The 18,520-nt window shown below is 47.7% G+C and overlaps 1 protein-coding gene across 2 annotated transcripts; it reads left to right on the forward strand.

Annotated features, from left to right (window-relative positions):
* Positions 1–1,934: 1,934 nt before the first annotated feature.
* Fam187b (family with sequence similarity 187 member B) lies at positions 1,935–16,798 on the forward strand. 2 transcript variants are annotated; one of them, XM_038339922.1, is made up of 2 exons: positions 1,935–2,885; positions 16,411–16,798. In XM_038339922.1, exons 1-2 carry the CDS (start codon positions 2,173–2,175, stop codon positions 16,796–16,798), a joined length of 1,101 nt encoding a protein of 366 aa, XP_038195850.1. In that variant the 5' UTR covers positions 1,935–2,172. The 2 variants fall into 2 exon arrangements, with proteins under 2 accessions (XP_038195850.1, XP_038195851.1); XM_038339923.1 differs by lacking the exon at positions 1,935–2,885 and adding an exon at positions 10,727–11,451.
* Positions 16,799–18,520: the final 1,722 nt, after the last annotated feature.

The raw sequence follows: 18,520 nt of genomic DNA on the forward strand, positions 1-18,520 counted from the left end.
AGCAGCTATACAAAAGTAGAGAGGGTTCCCCTCCCAGTCCAGAGCATTTAATCGACAGTATGCCTTCCCCTGCCACAGGAACCAGTGTGGTTTCGGATGGCATCTGTGGGGACCTTGTGGAGGAGCCCTCTCCACTAACCAATGCTGGGTATGAATGTGAAAAAAGAAGGGGGTTATAAAACTAAGATTCCGGAATGATGGAATCTGGACTGTCACGATTAGTACATCCCATTGACACCAGGGGATGATTGATGATGATTTAAGGATCTTTCCTATGGCGGGGCAGCGGTAGCACATGGCTTTTATCCCAGCACTCAGGAGGCAGAGGCAGGCAGCAGATCTCAGTGAGTTTGAGAATGGCTTGATCTGCAAAGCGAGTTCCAGGACAGCCACGACTCTTACACAGAGAATTCCTGTCTTGAAAAACCAAACCAAACCACCACAACAACAACCTTTCTAACTTTAGGAGAGGTGGTCCTTGTCACGGCTTCCCCCTGGACTTCTGTATCTGTGTGCCCCCTTTTGATGGACACGAAGCCCTTGTCCCATTCCCATGGCAGGCACTTTTTGTCTCTGAGACATAGGCCTATGAGAAATAGGGTTTTTGTTTTTTTTTTGTAAAATATTTTATTTTATTTTTGGCTCATGTTTTCAAAGGTTTTGGGGTACGTTTGGCTGGCTACATCATTTGGGGGCTTGCATTTCAAGGCTGGTGAGGCCGAGAACTAAGCACGCTGCTTGCTTCACGGAGGCTAGGAAACAGTCAGACAGGAAGGGGCCAGGGACAAGAGAGACCCAAGGACTGCCCTACTTCTGCCAAATGAGTTCCGCTTCCCAATGATGGACCAGCCTGACTCCATCTTAAGATTAAAAGCCATCTCGCCAAAGTACGCTCATACCTGTTTTCTGAAAAACTGGAATTTGACCATGCCTTGACCCATTTTTTGGAATTTGACATGTCCCACACCTATATTCTGACCCCCACCCTGATATGATGTTCTGCCACATAATATTGAGATGTTCCTCTATGTTCCTACATAGCCAAAAATCCTTAAAAAAAAAAACTGGCCTTGAAGTTTGGGGCTAATATAAACCCAACCTTCTTCCATGTTTGATGCTAAACCCCACCTTTAGACAGATAGCCCTGAAAGAAAACAAAGCTTGTGTAATCTGACCCTAGAATTTGGGTAATGGTCTTTCCTATCATTCGGTGGGATAAACACTAAGGTTTTTCAGTACCATCAACATCAGTACAACCATCTGGGACTCCAACGTGTGACCTACAGTGTATGTCTGGATTCAAAGCACACACTATCTTCATGTACTGGATGTGTGAGGGCGGATAATTTGCCTTTTGAGTTCATCCTATCTACTTCCTGGGGGTATATAAATTATTGTTGGAGGAAGCCGCTTGTTGGTTCCCCGCTACTCAGCCCCCAAAATAATCACACAGAAATCATATTATTTAAATCACTGCTTGGCCCACTAGCTCTAGCTTCTTATTTGCTAACTCTTACATTTTAATTTAACCCATTTCCATTAATCTGTGCATCACCACGAGGTTGTGGCCTACCAGCAAAGTTTCAGTGCGTCTGTCTCCAGTGGTAGCTCTATGGCTTCTCCCTAACTCCACCTCCTTCCTCCCAGCATTCAGTTTAGTTTCCCCCACCTGGCTCTGTTCCCCTATAGCTCTGCTGTAGGCCCAAAGCAGTTCCTTTATTAACCAATGATATTCACAGCATACAGAGGGGAATCTCACATCAAGTTAAATCTTACACATAGTTCAGTTTTTGTTTTATGTTCATCTGTTTGCCTGCATGCATGTCTGTACACCACATGTGTGCCTGATGCCCACAGAAGCCAGAAAAGGGCAGCAGGTCCTCTGGGATTGGAATTGCAGACAGTTGTGAGCTGCTATGTGTGTGTGTGTGTGTGTGTGGTGTGTGTATGTATGTGTGTGTGTGTTAGGAACCATCCCAGGTCCTCTGGAAGAGCAACGGGTGCTCCTAACTGCTGAGACATCTCTCCAGCCCAAGTCTTATATGTTCATGTGTTTTTCTGAAAACTCTCTGGACCCTGGTACACAGGGCTTAGCACCCAAGTTCTATGGATTACATCACAGTACCCACAGTACCCAAGAAAGTTCCTAAGTTCTTCCTGTAGTCTTCAGCCATGCTGGCCATTCTGTGGCTGGCTAGTCTTTCTCTTCCTGTGCTGTGGGCCCAGAAACTAATCAACTGTCCGTATAAGAATCTGTGCCAGTACGCCTTACTCTCGGGCAATGACGTGGTCCTGCAGTGTAACCACCCCAAAGCACTATGGTATTTTTCTTCATCTCTGGAGGATGAACTGTCCCTGCTCAACTCCATACCCAACGTGAAGATACTCTCTGGGAGCAACCTGCAATTACTCAAACCTCAGCCGTCCCAGACAGGGCTTTATCGCTGTCTGGATAATTACAAGGCCCGTGTGGTGGAATATGAGATTGACTTTCAGGATATAAGCCTGCTACGTATCACACACAAAGACCTGGGCCAAAGGCCCCTGGAAAATGAGACCATGAACCTAGGAGGCGAGGTACTCGTTTTTACCCACTGGGATCCTTGGCAAGACTGTAACCGTTGCGAAAAGCCGGGGGAGCGCAAACGACTGGGTTACTGCTACGTGGAGGAGCCGCTAGGAAAACCCATGCCCTGCTGGCTCTACCTGGGAAAGGAGAAGGTGACCCACATCCGCCTGCGGCCTGAACTCCAGTTACAAGCCTGCCAGGTGCCCTGTGACACCATCACAGAAACCACTCAGCCATATTTCGTCTTTGACACTCAGCAGCTGGACAAAACCTCCAACCACGGGTGGCTCAGCTGTCCCTTGGCTTCCATCTACAGGTAATCAGAGCAGGGCCGACGGCCCTTCTCTTGGCCCTCCATCAGTGCTGGTCCCTGGGGTCTGTCTGCTCCCCCATCCTAGGGGGAGGTCTCCATCCAGTAGATAAGTTCTTCCTCTACACCTAGAAGCCTTCACGGTCAGTGAGAGCCTAGAGTCATTGGTTTGCTTAGATATTGTCACACCAGAAATCTCTGAGGTGTTGAGGAAGGTGGTGCCTGAAAAAGGATCTATTTCCTGCCCACACAGGCAACCTGGAGCCAGAGACTCAGGCTTAGGTTCAGCCAGTGTAAGCATAGATGTGGGTCCTGTCTGCTGACTAGACCCTGAAGAACTGGTTTGCCCCTCTCTCCTTGCACCAGTAACGTGTCTTAGTCCTTTCTCTTTTGGGTTTTTCAAGACAGGGTTTCTCTGTAGCTTTGAAACCTGTCCTGGAACTGGCTCTTGTAGACCAGGCTATCCTTGAACTCACAGAGATCCACCTGCTCTGCCTCCCAAGTGCTGGGATTTTCTTTTTCTTTTTTGAGACAGGGTTTCACTATGTGGCTTTGGCTGGCCTGGAACTTGCTATAGACCAGGCTGGCCTTAAACTCACAAAAGATCTCCCCGACTCTGCTTCCAGAATGTTGGCATGAAAAGTGTGCACCACCACACCCGGCACATGTTTGTTTCTTCCTCTGTCAATATTTTGTGTTAGTAGGCAAAGGGTCATGATATGACAAAATAATTATTAGGCAAAGAAATAGCAACAGTTCTAAGTGCTGCATGCACTTAGATTTACCAGGACAGCCAGGGCTATGTAGTAAAGCCCCATCTCAAAAATAAATAAAGTCAAAAACAAGCAAAACAAACAGGCAAAAAAGCCAACCCCCAAACTTGCCGGAAGACAGTTTATCAAATGTTTCCTGGTGACTGCCCCTGGTTATTACAGCTGTGGATGATATTTTGGTTTCTTTTCATTGGTTTTTAAATCATCATGAGAATCTCATAGTTACTTCATTTTTAATGGAAGATTTATTTGTATTTTATGTGTGTGGGTGTTTTACCTGCATGTATTTATGTGCACGCTATGTGTGCGGTGCTCACAGAGGCCAGAAGAGGGCGACAGATTGCCTGGTGCTGGAGTTACATAAGTTGTGACCCTTCTTGTGGGGGCTGGGAATAAGCTTGGGTTCTCTGGAAGAACAGCTAATGCTTTTAACAGCTCAGCTACCTCTCAAGCCCTTATTTACTTTTTTTTTTTTTTTTTTTTTTTTTTTTTTTCGAGACAGGGTTTCTCTGTGGCTTTGGAGCCTGTCCTGGAACTAGTCTGTAGTCTTGTAGACCAGGCTGGTCTCGAACTCACAGAGATCCGCCTGCCTCTGCCTCCCGAGTGCTGGGATTAAAGGCGTGCGCCACCACCGCCCGGCCTCAAGCCCTTAAACCAGAGGTTCTCAACCTTCCTGATGCTGTGACCCTTAATATAATTCCTCATGTTGTGGTGACCCCCCAACCATAAAATCATTTTTGTTGCTACTTCATAACTGCAATTTTGCTACTGAGTGATGTCTCAATTCCTAAGACCACTGGAAATATGTGTTTTCTGATGATCGCGACCCACAGGTTGAGAACCACTGCTCTCAGTGAGTGGTTCCTCTGTAATAAAAATGCTGACTTTGAGCAAGCATGTGAAGGTCATTGAATGGTCCCTCTCTACTTGGCTTTCTGGGTCATGGTCTGTTGTTAGACTTGCTCTTTCCTGGTGGATACTTACTCTGTGGCTTCTGATTTTCCTCCTTTTCATTCTGTCAGGATGGTGGTTTAAGAATGAGAAATCTGACCATTTGGTCCCTAGTTGGTGGCAGGTGGCAGTCTTGCTGAAGAAAGTACATCCCTGGGGTTGGGCTCTGAGAGTGTAAGGCCTTCCTCCCCTGCCCGTTCATTATCTGCTTTGGAATGGAGTTGAAAATCTCATCTTTCAGCTTCCTGCTCCCACTGCCATGCCTGTGGCTTGCTGTTATGCCTCCCCTCCACAATAGTTAGCCCTCTGGGGCCATAAGCCCAAATAAACGTTTTATTCTGTAAGTGCCTCTGTCACGGTGCTTTCTCACAGCAACTGAAAAATAACCGACAAGGTTTGATTCCAGGGGCCAAAGCCACACTTGCTGTCAAGTTCCAGAGGGACACAACCAACTGTGGTGGGGAAGACATGGTGGCAGCAGGCAGGGAGGGCGTGTTGGCAGGAACAGAAGGCTGGCTGGTCCCATGGCATAGTGTATTGGAATACAGGGCCACATGGGAGTTCAGATCTGGTGTGGGCAGGTTCCGTGGTGGCTGGATGTCCTCACCTCATATCTTGGGATGGGAAGCAGAGAACAGTTGGTGGTAACATATTTGAAATAATTACCAACATTGTTGACTGTTTCTGGTCTTCAGTTTGTTTGTTTGTGTGTGTGTGTGTATGTGTGTGTGTGTGCACGCACGCGCGCGCGTGTACTTGTGAGCATGTATGTACACAAACTTTAAATTCCTGAGTTAATTTCCTTAGTTGTAAATATAAAACTGTTTTTTCTTGTGCTATGTTGTACGAGGAGCGTGGCCCTTTGTTTGTCCTGACCGCCTGGCTAGCTTACACCCTAAATAACCACACAGAAATTGTTATTAATTAAATTACTGCCTAGCCCATTAACTCTCACCTCTTATTGGTTAACTCCCACATCTTGATTTAACCCATTTCTATTAATTTGTATAACACCACCAGGTCGTGCCTTACCAGGAAAGATTCAGCATGTCTGCTGCTGAATCCATGGCTGCTCTCTGACTCTGCTTTCTTTCTCCCAGAATTCAGTTCTATCTTCTCTGCCTACCTAAGTTCTGCCCTATCAGGCCAAGGCAGTTTCTTTATTCATTATCTTATGAAAGCAACAAACAGAAGGAACTCCTACACCAGCGCTAGTGTTGTTAAATTGTTTTCTTTCCCCCACAAATTTACTCATTCCATCAACGCATCAAGAAGTTTTGTCTTCAGCCAGTTGTGGTTTGAATAAGAATGGCCCCTAAAGGATCATAGATTTTAATGTTTGATCACCAAGGAGTTGCATTATTTGAAAGGACTAGGAGATGTGGCCTTGTTGGAGGAAGTGTGTCACTGGGTGTGTGTGTGGCAGGGTGGGGTGGGGGTGGGAGGTGGGTGGGCTCTGAGGTTCTCAAAGCCCATGACAAGCCCAGAGTCTCTCTTTCCTGCTACCCGTGGATCCAGATGTAGAATTCTCAGCTACTTCTCCAGCACCATGTCTGTCTACATACCATGCTCCCTGCCATGATGACAGTGGACTGAACCTCTAAACTGTAAGCCAGCCCCAAGTAAATGCTTCCTTTGTAAGATTTGCTATGGTCATGGTGTCTCTTCACAGCAATAGAACACTGACTAAAACACACGTATATAGCTGTAGTATGTTTTTGTTTTTATTTTGTTTGCTGTGGTTATCAAACTCAAGGCTTTCAGCATTCTAGAACACCCTACCTCTAAGCCACATTGTCCCCAGCTCTAGGTATTTTGAGACATGGTTTCATTATATAGTCCACATTTGTCTTGAACTCAGTATCTTCCTGCTTCTGACTCCTAAGTACTGGAATTATAGGCACACGACAGCATTTTTAGTTCCATTCTTTATCTTTTCGTGTCTGTAGGAGCAGTACTAATGCCTCCTTCTAAATTATTTTAAGTTAATCCCAGCTCTTGGGATGCAGAGCAAGTGTGTCTCTATGACTTTGAGGACAGCCTGGTCTACAAAGAGAGTTGCAGGTCAGCTAGGGCTACTCTGTCTCAAAAACCAAAATAAGGGCTTCAAGATGGCTTTGTGGGTAATAGCGCTTGCCACCAAATCCAATGACCTGAGTTTAGTCCCAAGAAGACACATGGTGGAGAACGAGAAATGACTTCGACCTCCACACAGGCACCACGCTCCGTGCTTGACTGCATAAGTGTGCAGGCACACCCACTGTTGTGTAACAGTCTCCTCCCAGATTGAAACAGTTCATCCTGCAGGGAAGCTCCTTAAGCAGGAAGGTAAACAACTCAGAATAGCTTCAGGAAGTCCCTGGAACTGACCAGATTCACTAGGTCCCTTGCTGCCAGAGTAAACAATAAAAGCTACAAAGATTCTGATATCAAACCAGCTGCCTGGAAGAAGCAGAAACCAGCTAGCTGCCTGGAAGAGGGTTAGACCATCTGAGGCCCCTGGAAAGGCCACTCTCCAACCTGTTGAGTTGTCTGTGGGCTGTGCAGTGGGCTCCAGGTTCCCAGCTTTTGTGAGTTGTCACTGGTGCTGGGGTGGGTTTTGTTGATGCAGCTGTCTTTGAGTCATTTCTGCTCCTGTAAGCAATCCCAATAAACTCATCGATTCACCACACACACACACACACACACACACACACACACACACACACGAGAATACATGTAAGCAACAACAAAAACAAGAATAACCAAACCAAAAAAAAAAATCAGGTAGTTTTAAAGAAAAATCTCCACAAAAGCATGGTTCTTAAGGACTAGCTGAGGACATTTGAATGGCCAGGCTGTTTCCCTTAGGAATCCATAGCCAGCATTCTAGCAAGTTTCCCAGATGTAGCTCCCGTGACTGACAGAGAAGGTAACATGTGACCTTGTGTGATGTGCGTTGCCAGAAGCCGTGTTTCTTTATTAAGAGTGACGCCTGGTGCGGGGCATTGGTGGCGCACGCCTTTAATCCCAGCACTCGGGAAGCAGAGACAGGAGGATCTCCATGAGTTCAAGGCCAGCCTGGTCTACAGAGTGAGTTCTAGGACAGGCTCCAAAGCTACAGAGAGAAACCCTGTCTCGAAAAACCAAAAACGACCCCCCCCCCCCGCAAAAGAGTTGATGGCTGGCTTTTGATATTCACCAAATATCTCTGCAGTGAATGGACCTCAGAAAATCATGCCTTGCCGGGTGTTTTGTGTTGTGTGGGTTGGTGATAGAAAGGGGTCACTCCAAGACTCAGGGAGAAAGTTTCTGTGAATTGAGCCTTGAACAATCATCAAAGGCTGATTGATTGTTATACAAAAGTTGTTTTTTTGGGGGGAGGGAGGGTAAATCAAGTTCCTCATACCAGAGCCCCTGGTCCACCCTATATGTTTTTCTGAAGGAAATCATCATGCCCCCCCCCCCGCCCCATGCCAGTCCTTATCGTGCACTGTTTGCTGTGCCCAAGATCGAGGACATGTGGGTGTGCCAGGACCGTGCAGTGGCTAAAGTCATGTGAAGGCTCTCCCGTTCCTTCAGAAAACGACTCTGCAGATAGCAGAAAAGAACTGCCTCACCCACAAGGAGTCCTTCAAGGTCCAAGTACTTCTAGAAAAGGACTCTTCATTTGGAGGTTTGCCCCAGACACAGTACCAAACAACGGTTTTATTCTGATGTTTACCCCAGATACAAAGATCCTGCTGGATTTCTGCTACAATGTATCTGGATCATCTCAAATTTCCTGTCTGAAAAGGTATTTAGGGAAAGATTTGGGCTAGAACAAACTGTGAACAGTATGTATTTATTTAAGATCAATTGAAGTTTGCAGCTATCTTGGAGAGAAAGTTAGGGTAAAACATGTCCCAAGGTCCTGAAGCAGGAATGCCTCTGCTTGGTTGGAATGTGCTGGAAAACAGGGCAGAAGTTAACATGAATGGGGTGCCCAGAGAGATACAGAAAATCAGAACCTGCAAGGATTTGGCCACAGCTCTACCCTCAGGGTTAAGAAGTGTGTCAGGGAGCTCAAGAGAGGGCTCAGTGGTTAAGAGCTTTGGAAATCCAGCGCCCTCTTCTGGTTTCCTTGGGTAAAAAGCACACATGTGGTAGGTAGACATACATGCAGGTAAAATACCTATACACATGAAATTAAGACTTTTTTTTTCAGGGATTGGAACTGGGGAGTTGGCTAAGTGATTAAGAGCACTGGTTACAAAAACTCCCTTCCCTCCCCTTACCCCTTGCCACCTTCAGCAGCTGAGAGAGCTGGCCCTGCCTCTCACCAGCGGCAGCACACAGGAGAGCAGGTCCTGCCCCTCACCAGCGGCAGCATACAGGAGAGCAGGCCCTGTACCTTGTTTGGGCAGCACACTAAAGCTGACCCTGTTAGTGGGGGCGCAGGTGAGTCAGGCCTGTGGGCATGAGAGCAGAAGAGATGTCCCCACCCTGTCCCTCATATGCCATGGGGGTGGCAAGGGTAAGAGAAATATGACCCCCACCCCTTGCCACTTGTGCCAGGTGGGAGAGCTGGCCTCAGGGGCATGAGAAGAGCTGGTCCCGTCCCCCACCAGGTGCAGCAGTCTGGAGAATTGACCCTGCGCCTCCCCTGGGCAAAATGGTAGAGCTGGCCATGGGGTGAGTGTGGGTGAGCTGGACTGAGGGTGTGAGAACAGGAGACCTGGCCCCTGACCCTGCTGTCTGCTGCATTGGGTGAGCTAGCCGGGGCAGGGCTGGAGAGCTCACCTGGCTGGTAACCGTGAGGGAAGGCGGGCAGACTGATCAACCCAGGCCCAGAACCAGGGCTATGGGACAGCTATGAGTTAGCCCGCCCCAACTTCCACCTCATCTGTGAACTGCTGGAGCAGGTGAAGGGGCCGGACCTGAGATCCAAAGCTGCAGGATCTCCATGACACAGGGCAACAACAGGATCCTCAAGAGCAGTCCTGAGGAGGGCTCAGTTACTGATAGGGCAACAGAAGTCAGAGGCCTCGAACCAGACCGGTGATTCCTTGCAACTAGCACTTACAAGTAAAGGTGCATGGACTAAAGACTATGTGTGTCACTCACCGGCCACACCACAGCTTCCATGCTGAGATTTTTTTTTTAATTTTGTTGTTGTTTTTGGTTTGGTTTTTGATTTTTGTTTTTTTGATTTTACTTTCACATTTTGATTTTTTGGGCCAGACGGTGTTGGCACACGCCTTTAATCCCAGCACTCAGGAGGCAGATGCAGGTGGATCTCTGTGAATTTGAGGCCAGCCTGGTGTACAAGGGCTAGTTCCAGAACAGGCTCCAAAACTACAGAGAAACCCTGTCTTGAAAAATCAAAAATTTTTTTTTTTTTTTTATTTTTGGGGAGGTTGCAAGGGCAAAGGGCAGAAGTGAGGGGACTGGGAGATGAATGGAATTGGGATGCAAATGATGTGAAATCCACACAGAATAAAAGTTTTTTTTAAAAAAGAACACTGCTTTTCTAGAGGACCCGAGTTCAGTTCCCAGAACCCACACGGAGGCTCACAATTGTCTGTAACTCTAGTTCCAGAGGACCTGACACCTCTTCTGCTCTCTGAGATTCTGCACACACAGGACACAAAAACTCACACAGAAATACATACGCATACATGGAAATTTAAAATTTATTTAATTTTAATCCCACCATCAAGAGGCAGAGGCAGGTGAAGCTCTGTGAGTGTGAGGCCAGCCTGGGCTACATAGTTCCAAGGCAGTCGGACTGCACAGAGTAACCTGGGCTACATAGTTCCAAGGCAGTCAGGACTACACAGAGTAACCTGGGCTACATACAAGGCAGTCAGGACTGCACAGGGAGACAATGTGCCTGGGACACAATCTGCACATACAGGAGCAGTGTGTTGAATGTCCACACGTGTGACGCCAGTGCTACTCCCCGGACATGAAAATCACCTCTTGGCAACACAGATGACAGAGAAAGACCCTCACTAGACACATTACATCCCAACTTGTCACCGTGGGAGGTGGTGGCTTCGAGCCTCTTTGTTCACCTCTGCTCAACAGAGGCTTGAGTTCATGAATGATGTCACAGTGTCCAGGCTGGTGGCCAGTACACAGCCACCTTCTCAGTCCACCATGCTTACCATCCTGTGGATACTGCTCAGCTTTGCTCTCCCGGTGTTGGGGCTCCACCTGCCTGTCACATGTCCCCAGGACAAGGAATGTCAACTGGCCCTCCTCTCCAACAATGATGTTCTCTTGGAATGCAGCGTCTCCAAGGCACGCTGGTTCTTCTTCGGACTGGACATAGATGACAAACCTGTTAACGTCTCCGGTATTTCCAGTGATCCAGAGAGTCATCTCCTGATCCAAAACCCATCGCCCTTCAGCACAGGCCTCTATGAATGCCAGGACGAGAAGGGAACCCGAGTGACGGGGTATAAGATTGATTTCCAGGATGTCACCAGGCTGCACATCACGCACCTCGACCTGAATCAGGAGCCCCTGATGAATGACACACTGAACCTGGGCCACGGAGAGATACTGTACACCCAGTGGGAACCTTGGCAGGAATGCAACAACTGTCAAGTCCCGGGCGAGGCCAAACGCATGGGCGAGCGCAAACGCCTGGGCTACTGCTATGTTAAGGAGCCCCTGGAGGAGCCTGTACCCTGTGGGATCTACTTGGGAGATACAAAGGCGCTTTATGACCGAGTGAGGCCGGAGATGCAGGTGGAAGTCTGCTATGAGGTGTGCCAAGGCCTTATGTTTGGTGGCGACTATGTCATCTTCGATAGCTTCAGGCTCGCGGAGGAGTCAGAATCCACACAGATCTTCTGTCCCTTTGCGTCCATCTACAGGTGATTGGGACCCTTTGGCCAGTTCGGACCCCAGTCCCTAGTCCCAGGGTTCTTTGTGGTGACGCTGTGCCAGGCTGGTAGGGGTGTCTTGGCAGGTTAGCTCCAGTTCAGACCCCGGTCCCTAGTCCCAGGCTTCTTTGTGGTGACCCTGTGCCAGGCTGGTAGGGGTGTCTTGGCAGGTTAGCTCCATCGGCAGTCATCAGAGTCAGTGAGAGCATGGGAGGAAGCCGGGGATGCTGTAACACACCTTTCTGAAACACACGGCAAGAATAACATGTGTCCCAAAGTATCCTGACTGCATGGGAAGAGTTTTTTTTTTTTTTTTTTAAAAAAAAAAAAAACATCCTCAAGAGGCTCACACTCATTAATTTCTCTATTATTTGAAACAAGAGTCTTATTTGAAACAAAGATCCAGGGAACCGTGTTGCTCACTGACTACATGACTTTCCAAAGACATCAGTAACGTTTTCTCTGGAGTTGTGGATGCAGTTGAGGCCAGTCTTGGTACAGATATGAACAAAGGAAGAGCAGGTGCTAGTCAGGGCTTTTGTTGCCACGTTGAGGTCTTCTGGTTAAATCACACTTTTCCTCTTGCCGCAGGTGGCTTATCCACTCAGCTTGGAAGAGTCACATAGAGGAATCTATAGGATTAATCTCTGATAAAATCATTTTAATGAAGCATTACGTATGAGATAGTCCATGGTTGTACGTAAAGTCACCAGGAATGTAGGAGAGCATTTTGTGAGTGAAGATCGTGAATATTTTGAAAACAGTGTGACTATTCTAAATGTACTATTGTTTCCTCTTCTTTTTAATTATATGCTATAACTATTAAACATTTTATTAGAACAAATAAAGCCATTGTACTCAACATGAAGAAAAGCAGTCTCACAATTCTATATAATTATGTTAAGATATGCTTTAAATGACAAAACTTTTTATTTATTAATGTACTTTTGTCATATTTAAATATTTAGAATTAGTCCCCTAAAGTTTGCGTGTGTGCATGTGTGTGTGTGTTAGTATGTGTGTGTGTGTGTGTGTGTACTTGTGTGTATTTTGTAAGAGTACATTGTCAGAGTCCAGCACTATAATCAAAGGACTGATCCAGAGGGATAGAAAGCTAAGTCAGGCATAGTGGTCCAGCAGTGGGGATGCACATTCAGGCAGATCTCTCAGTTTGAGGCTGTCCTGATCTACATATTGAGTTCTAAGCCACATAGGGCTGCACAGTGAGGCCCTGTCTCAACAAAAGGAGGAGGGATTGGTAGCTACCTTAGACTGATAAAGGATGCTTGAAAGACTCAGTTGCTACCTGATAGATGACTTTCTGTCTGCCAGTATTCACATTTTCTCTGTATGTGAGAATAATCAGAAAGAGGCCCAAGTTAATGGAATCCCAGAAACCCCTTTAGTTTTTTAGAGATGTATTTTTATTTTATGTGCCGAGTGTTTTGTCTACTTCTGTGTATGCACACCATATGTGTGCAGTACTCTTGGGGTCCAGAAGAGGGTGTCAGATCTCCTGGAACTGGAGTTACAGATGGTGTATGCAACCACTTGGATGGTCCTCTGGAAGAGCAACCAGTGCTCTCAACCATTGAGCCATCTCTCCAGCCTAATAAAAACCATAATTGTATAGGCCTAAAAGTCCCCTGAGTCCAAGATGTACATGAAGTGTTTCTTCTCCCTAAACTTCTTTTGCCACCAACCTTTTTTTTTTTTTAAATCATCTATTTGACTTTCATTTCTCAGGTGTAGAGCAGAAGACTGAGTTAGGGTAGGCAGGAAAAAGATTTTTCCCATGATTCTCTGTGAATTTGTGTTGCGGTTAAGTGTAGACAGACATCATATATCCCTAAAGAATAAAAGGGCAGCAATCAGGGAAGACCCACAAGCCCCCAAGGCTTCCCCGTGTCTTCTGTGGGTCATTTTCCTCAGCATGCCCTTAACATGCCCTTAGCATGCATAAGAATTTATTGGTAAAGGCCTGGTGTGACCCCCCCAGAAGATTGTCACCACCACAGAGAGTTCATTTTCCAGGAAAGTTGTGTCCACAGAAGAATTTTAGTCAGGCTTCTTACAAAATCACCCACCCTGGGACGGCTACAGAGAGGCAATTGGAGGATCAAGGTAAAAGCCACAGCCACTGGCCTGAGCCATTGTAGTCATCTGCCACGGGACCTTTTGGCTGTGCAGTGACCCCATACTGGGAAATAGCTTCAATGTGGTCACAGTGTCAGCAAGACTCACACACTCTGGGGAGCTCAGTTCTAAAGTCATGTAAAGCCGGGTCACACAGAAGCATGGCAACTTTTCTTCTCTGGGCCCTTGAGATTCTTGAGCATCTGGAGAAAGGTGCTTGGAGTAAAAACCAGGGAGGAGAGGGTGAAAGGGGAAGAAAGACATGCCTGTGTGGAGTCTGAGGTTCAGGAATAATACAAGAATAGTTGTTTCTGCCGTCAGTGTCAGAATGTAGGTGACAGAAATGGCTAGAAGAATCATCTCCAGCTGGGTCAGAAGACTCCAAAAGATAAAAACCTTTTAGGTTGTTAAAATTGATTCTCTTCATTGGTTTTTGTTGACTGTGGCTTACATGTCATAACCTCTTGTTGAGGGAAGTCAGGGCAGGAACCGTGGGAGAATACTCTTTGCTGCCTCATAGGTTCATGCATGGCTACCTTTCTCATTCAACCTAGGACCACATACCTAGGGGATGGTGCTGCCCACAGCAGCCTTGGAGGTCATTGGCTGGCCAGCCTAGCAGAACTGAGAGAGGCCCTATCTCAAGAAATAAAGGTGGGGGGGACTGGAGAAGTGGCTCAGGGCTAAAGAGTGCTTAAGGTTCTCTCAGACGACTTGAGTTTGATTCTTAGCAGCCATGTCTGGTGCCTCACAACTGCCTGTAACTCCAGCTCCAGAGGGACCTGCTCCTCAGGAACATGCACTCTACATGCATTCACATACACAAACATGCATGCACATACACAGATACATGCGTGCACGTACACAGAAGCATGCAAACAGTACACGGACACATGCATGTACATACACAGACACATTCGCACACATGCACAGACGTATGCATTCACATACACAGAAGCATGCATGCAGTATACAGACGCATGCATTCACGTACACAGACACATGTGTACACATACACAGACACATGCATGCAGTGCACAGACGCATGTATATATACAGACACATGCACATGATGGCTTAGCAGTTAAGAGCAATTGCTGCTTTTACAAGGGACCCAGGTTCAGTTTCCAGCACCCATATGACTACCCACAACTGTTTGTAACTCCAGTTCTAAAGGATCCAATGACTTCTTCTGGCACCCATAAAAATCAGACACACGTGGTACGCTCTCACTACCATGATATCCTGTCTTGCCTCAAAAAGCAATAGATCTGGCCAATCTTGGACTGAAACCTCCAAATTCATGAGCCAAAATTTTCTGTCTTTTTTGTTTTCTCCGATAAGTTGTCCACTGGTGATACTTCTGACCACAGGAGTTTCATTCATTTATAGCACAAAGCACCACAGACTGGAGTGGCCTAAGACTAAGACAATAAAATCGGCTGGGTAGACGGTGCATGTCTTTAATCCCAGCACTTGGGAGGCAGAGGAAGGTGGATTCCTATGAGTTCCAGGGTAGCTACATCATGAGACCTTGTCTCAAAGCAACAATGAAGACAGCAATGACGGTGGTGATGATAATTGTATTCTCTCACTACGTTGGAGCCTGGAAGTCAGAAGCAAGCCGTTAGGAGGCTGCCCTTCCTCTCCACCCCTGATTTTTCTAGCCTCTGTGGGAACCAGAGATCCTCTGCCATTTCCGGGCTGGAAGCTTCATTCCCCATCCCCGCCTCCATCCCTTCTTAGCCTCCATCCCGGGTATCTTTATCTGTCTTGGCTCCGGAAGGTCACCAGACTCTTTGGACCTCAAGGCTATTCTACTCCAATATGACGTCATTGTAATGCATTGACAACAACCCAGTTTCCAAGTAAGGTTGCATTCTGAGATTCTGGGAAATGCAGAGATTTCAGATAGGCACTGTCCAACTCAAGACTGGTCTGTGTGGACTAACTGTGATGTTTGAGAGGGTTACTGGCCACAGGATCTGGTCTGGCAAAACTTTTGTGTTCTACAGAGGCCTTCTGAACATCACTGTCTGCTCAGGATCCCCTCTGCCATCCCTGGACACGAGGACCCGATTCATCCACCCACTCAGTAATGTCCTTGGTGCCCAGGGCACAGTGAAGAACATAGCTTCCTACTTACTCCAAACAATCAACTCTCCTTTTCTTTCAGGACAAATAAATCCACACGACGTTTTAAACTGATGAGTTCTCTTTTTGAGAATGGGGATTCTCCTTACATAGCCCAGGCTAGCATCAAATTTGTCATCCTCCTGCTTCAGCCTTCTGAGTGCAGGGATCCCTGGTGTGCACAGTTGGGAGAGATTAAAATTCTAAGTGGGAAGGCAGTCAAGGAAGGCTCTTCTGAGAACCGGTCACTCCTGCCAAGGCAGAAGGAGACGGGAGAAAGCTGTGCTTTGAGGGACTGTGCTCTGGGTAGATGGCAGAAGAAAGATGGAGGCCCGGGGCAGCGTGGATGGAATGTCCTAGCATGCGAGTGTGACTGGGCATTCATTAAACGTGGAGAAAGCAGAGGGGAGGCAATACCGATGGAGGGGACGGTCTTCCGAAGTCTTTCAAATTACCCCGAGGCAGATGCCACCACAATAGCCCTGCTCTCAGACAAGGAAATGGAAACTAGTGGCCTTGGCTTAGGCCACCCAGCCAGTCCGAGGTGGAAGTCTAGAAGCTTCCCGGGCTATACCTCCCCAGCAGCCCCCTGGTGACGTTTACAGGGCTGTTGTCTCCAGCTCCCTTCAGTCCCCTGTTCTCTGCAGACTCCTGAAGTTTGACTCTGTTTCTTCCATCCAGGCCTATTCACTGGGAAGCCAACGACACTGCTCTGACCTGGCAGGACCAGCTTTCTGGCAAGCTTTCTGGCAGCTTAATGGACCCGGTCAGTGGTGGCCAGCAGCTGCAGATCTTCCAGCCAGCCATTTACAGATGTTTCGTGCAACAGGAACTGATAGCCCAGTTCAGCCCCGCAGCCTCTGTGGAACTGCTGGAGGCTGAGAGACAAACCAAAGGCCAGGGGCGTTGGCAGCCCAGGGCCCAGCCCGGCAAAGCAGACTCCGTCCTCAGGGGCCTGAAGTTGATGCTGCTCATGGTCTCTGTCCTGGTCGTGTGGGGGCTTCTCTGTAAGGTGGTCTTTCGTCCCACCCGGGGCAAGAGGAGGAATCTGGTCCTCCTGGTGAAATAAACTGAGCCCTCTGTACCCAAGGGGACCTGGCCTCTCTCTACTGTCACATCCTTAGCTCTAGCCATGCCTGGCAGCCCTGCACTAGCCCCTGGAGGTGTGTGAGCCAACACAGGCCTGGATTCATATCCAGTGGTCACTTCACTCCTTGTTCTATGCCCTGCTCAGCTAATTTGTTGGTCGCCCCAATGCACAGATAAGGAAAATGAGGCAAGACTCTCTAGACAGGAGAACTGGGACTCTGGGGTTCCTCAGAGGGAGGAAGAGAAGGAGGGAATCTTCTCAGGCTGTGTGGTGTGACTTTCTCTAGGGAGGTGTGAACAAGCATCTATTCATCCAGTTCTGGACACTAATGACAGGCCAAAGAAATGAATCCACCCCAGCCTGTTTGGTGAACTAGTGAGTTTATTGGGGTTCTTAGGGTGAATGATGTGGGTGCTTATATGCATGAGGGTGACTCTAAAGCAGCTGCCTTATCCAAAGGTCCAGAATGGAGATGTCACTCTTAAGGCCCAGCATTGTTGACAGAGGTTTCTATCTCCCCTTGTCCCGCAGCCTTTCAGCCCCAAAGAAACACACAGACGTGTACATTAATTCTAAACTGGTTGGCCTGGTAGCTTAGGCTTCTTATTAACTCTTACATCCTACATCTTAGCCCATAATTCTTTTCTGTGTTAGCCATGTGGCTTGGTACCCTTTATCAGTGAAGCATTCTCATCTCGCTTGCTCTGTGTCTGGCTTCCTTTCTCTCTGGATCATGACTGCAGACTGACTCTTTCCTCTTCCCAGAATTCTCCTGTTCTCATTGTTCCACCTCTACTTCCTGCCTGGTCGCCCACCTATACTTCCTGCCTAGCTACTGGCCAATTGGTGTTTTATTAAACAAGTACAAGAAACAAACCTTTATAGGGTAAAGCCATTGTCCCACAGCACAGCATAGGTGATGTCATGAGATCCAGCACAGGTGATGTCATGCTTGGAAGCTGCTTTCTTAAGCTTTCTTTAGAACTTGTAGATAGCTCCACCAGAGCTGCCTGTTCCCCAGAGAATGGTTACTGCTTGTGCAACCACGGGGCGAGTCTTGTGAATCATGGAACTTTCCAAGATTCCTGAGCCTTGTCTATCCCTTCTGCTTCCTGAATCTTTCGGGTCTCCTTTCTCCCTCCCGCAAAGGAACATGTCAGCCAGAAAGGGATATTAATAGCTTCACCACAGGGCATGTCTATTGGGGTATATTGTGGCCTCTTCATTCAACCCTGTCTCTCACGGACAAGATGGAGGACACACGGGCATCTCTGCGGCATTCCCAGTCTGCATTGTTCCTCTGATGCTGTTCCCTCCCTGTCCCTCAGGACATCTTCCTCTATTGTGCCACTGCCTCAGACTCAGCCACACCTCCCTGCATCCTTAGCTTAGACACATACTGTCCCAGGCTCCTGTGGTGAGAGGAGAGCCCTCCAGTGCCACACTGGGACAAGACACTGGGCCGTGCTCAGCTGCCTGGCAGGAACAGCTGAGCCTGGCTCTTCCCAGAAACTACACACACGATTTAGCAGAACACCAGAGCAAAGCATGAAATATTAATACCTCTTAAGGCTCATTGCCCTAAATTTGCACGGTGAAGTCCTGACAGGGCATATAGGAAGGGCTCCCAGGGTGGAACATGGGCCCAGGATGATGGGGTAGAGCTCCCCCATATACCACACACTGAAGGCTCCCTGTGAT

This window comes from Arvicola amphibius, chromosome 8, assembly GCF_903992535.2.
Source record: "Arvicola amphibius chromosome 8, mArvAmp1.2, whole genome shotgun sequence".
Taxonomy (NCBI): Eukaryota; Metazoa; Chordata; class Mammalia; order Rodentia; family Cricetidae; genus Arvicola; species Arvicola amphibius.

Excerpts from the sequence above, each read along its gene's own strand:
- Fam187b (XM_038339923.1), top strand. The coding sequence starts at position 10,727 with ATGCTTACCATCCTGTGGATACTGCTCAGCTTTGCTCTCCCGGTGTTG. Across the intron at positions 11,452-16,410 it reads CCCTTTGCGTCCATCTACAG|GCCTATTCACTGGGAAGCCA; the intron begins GTGATTGGGACC and ends TCTTCCATCCAG.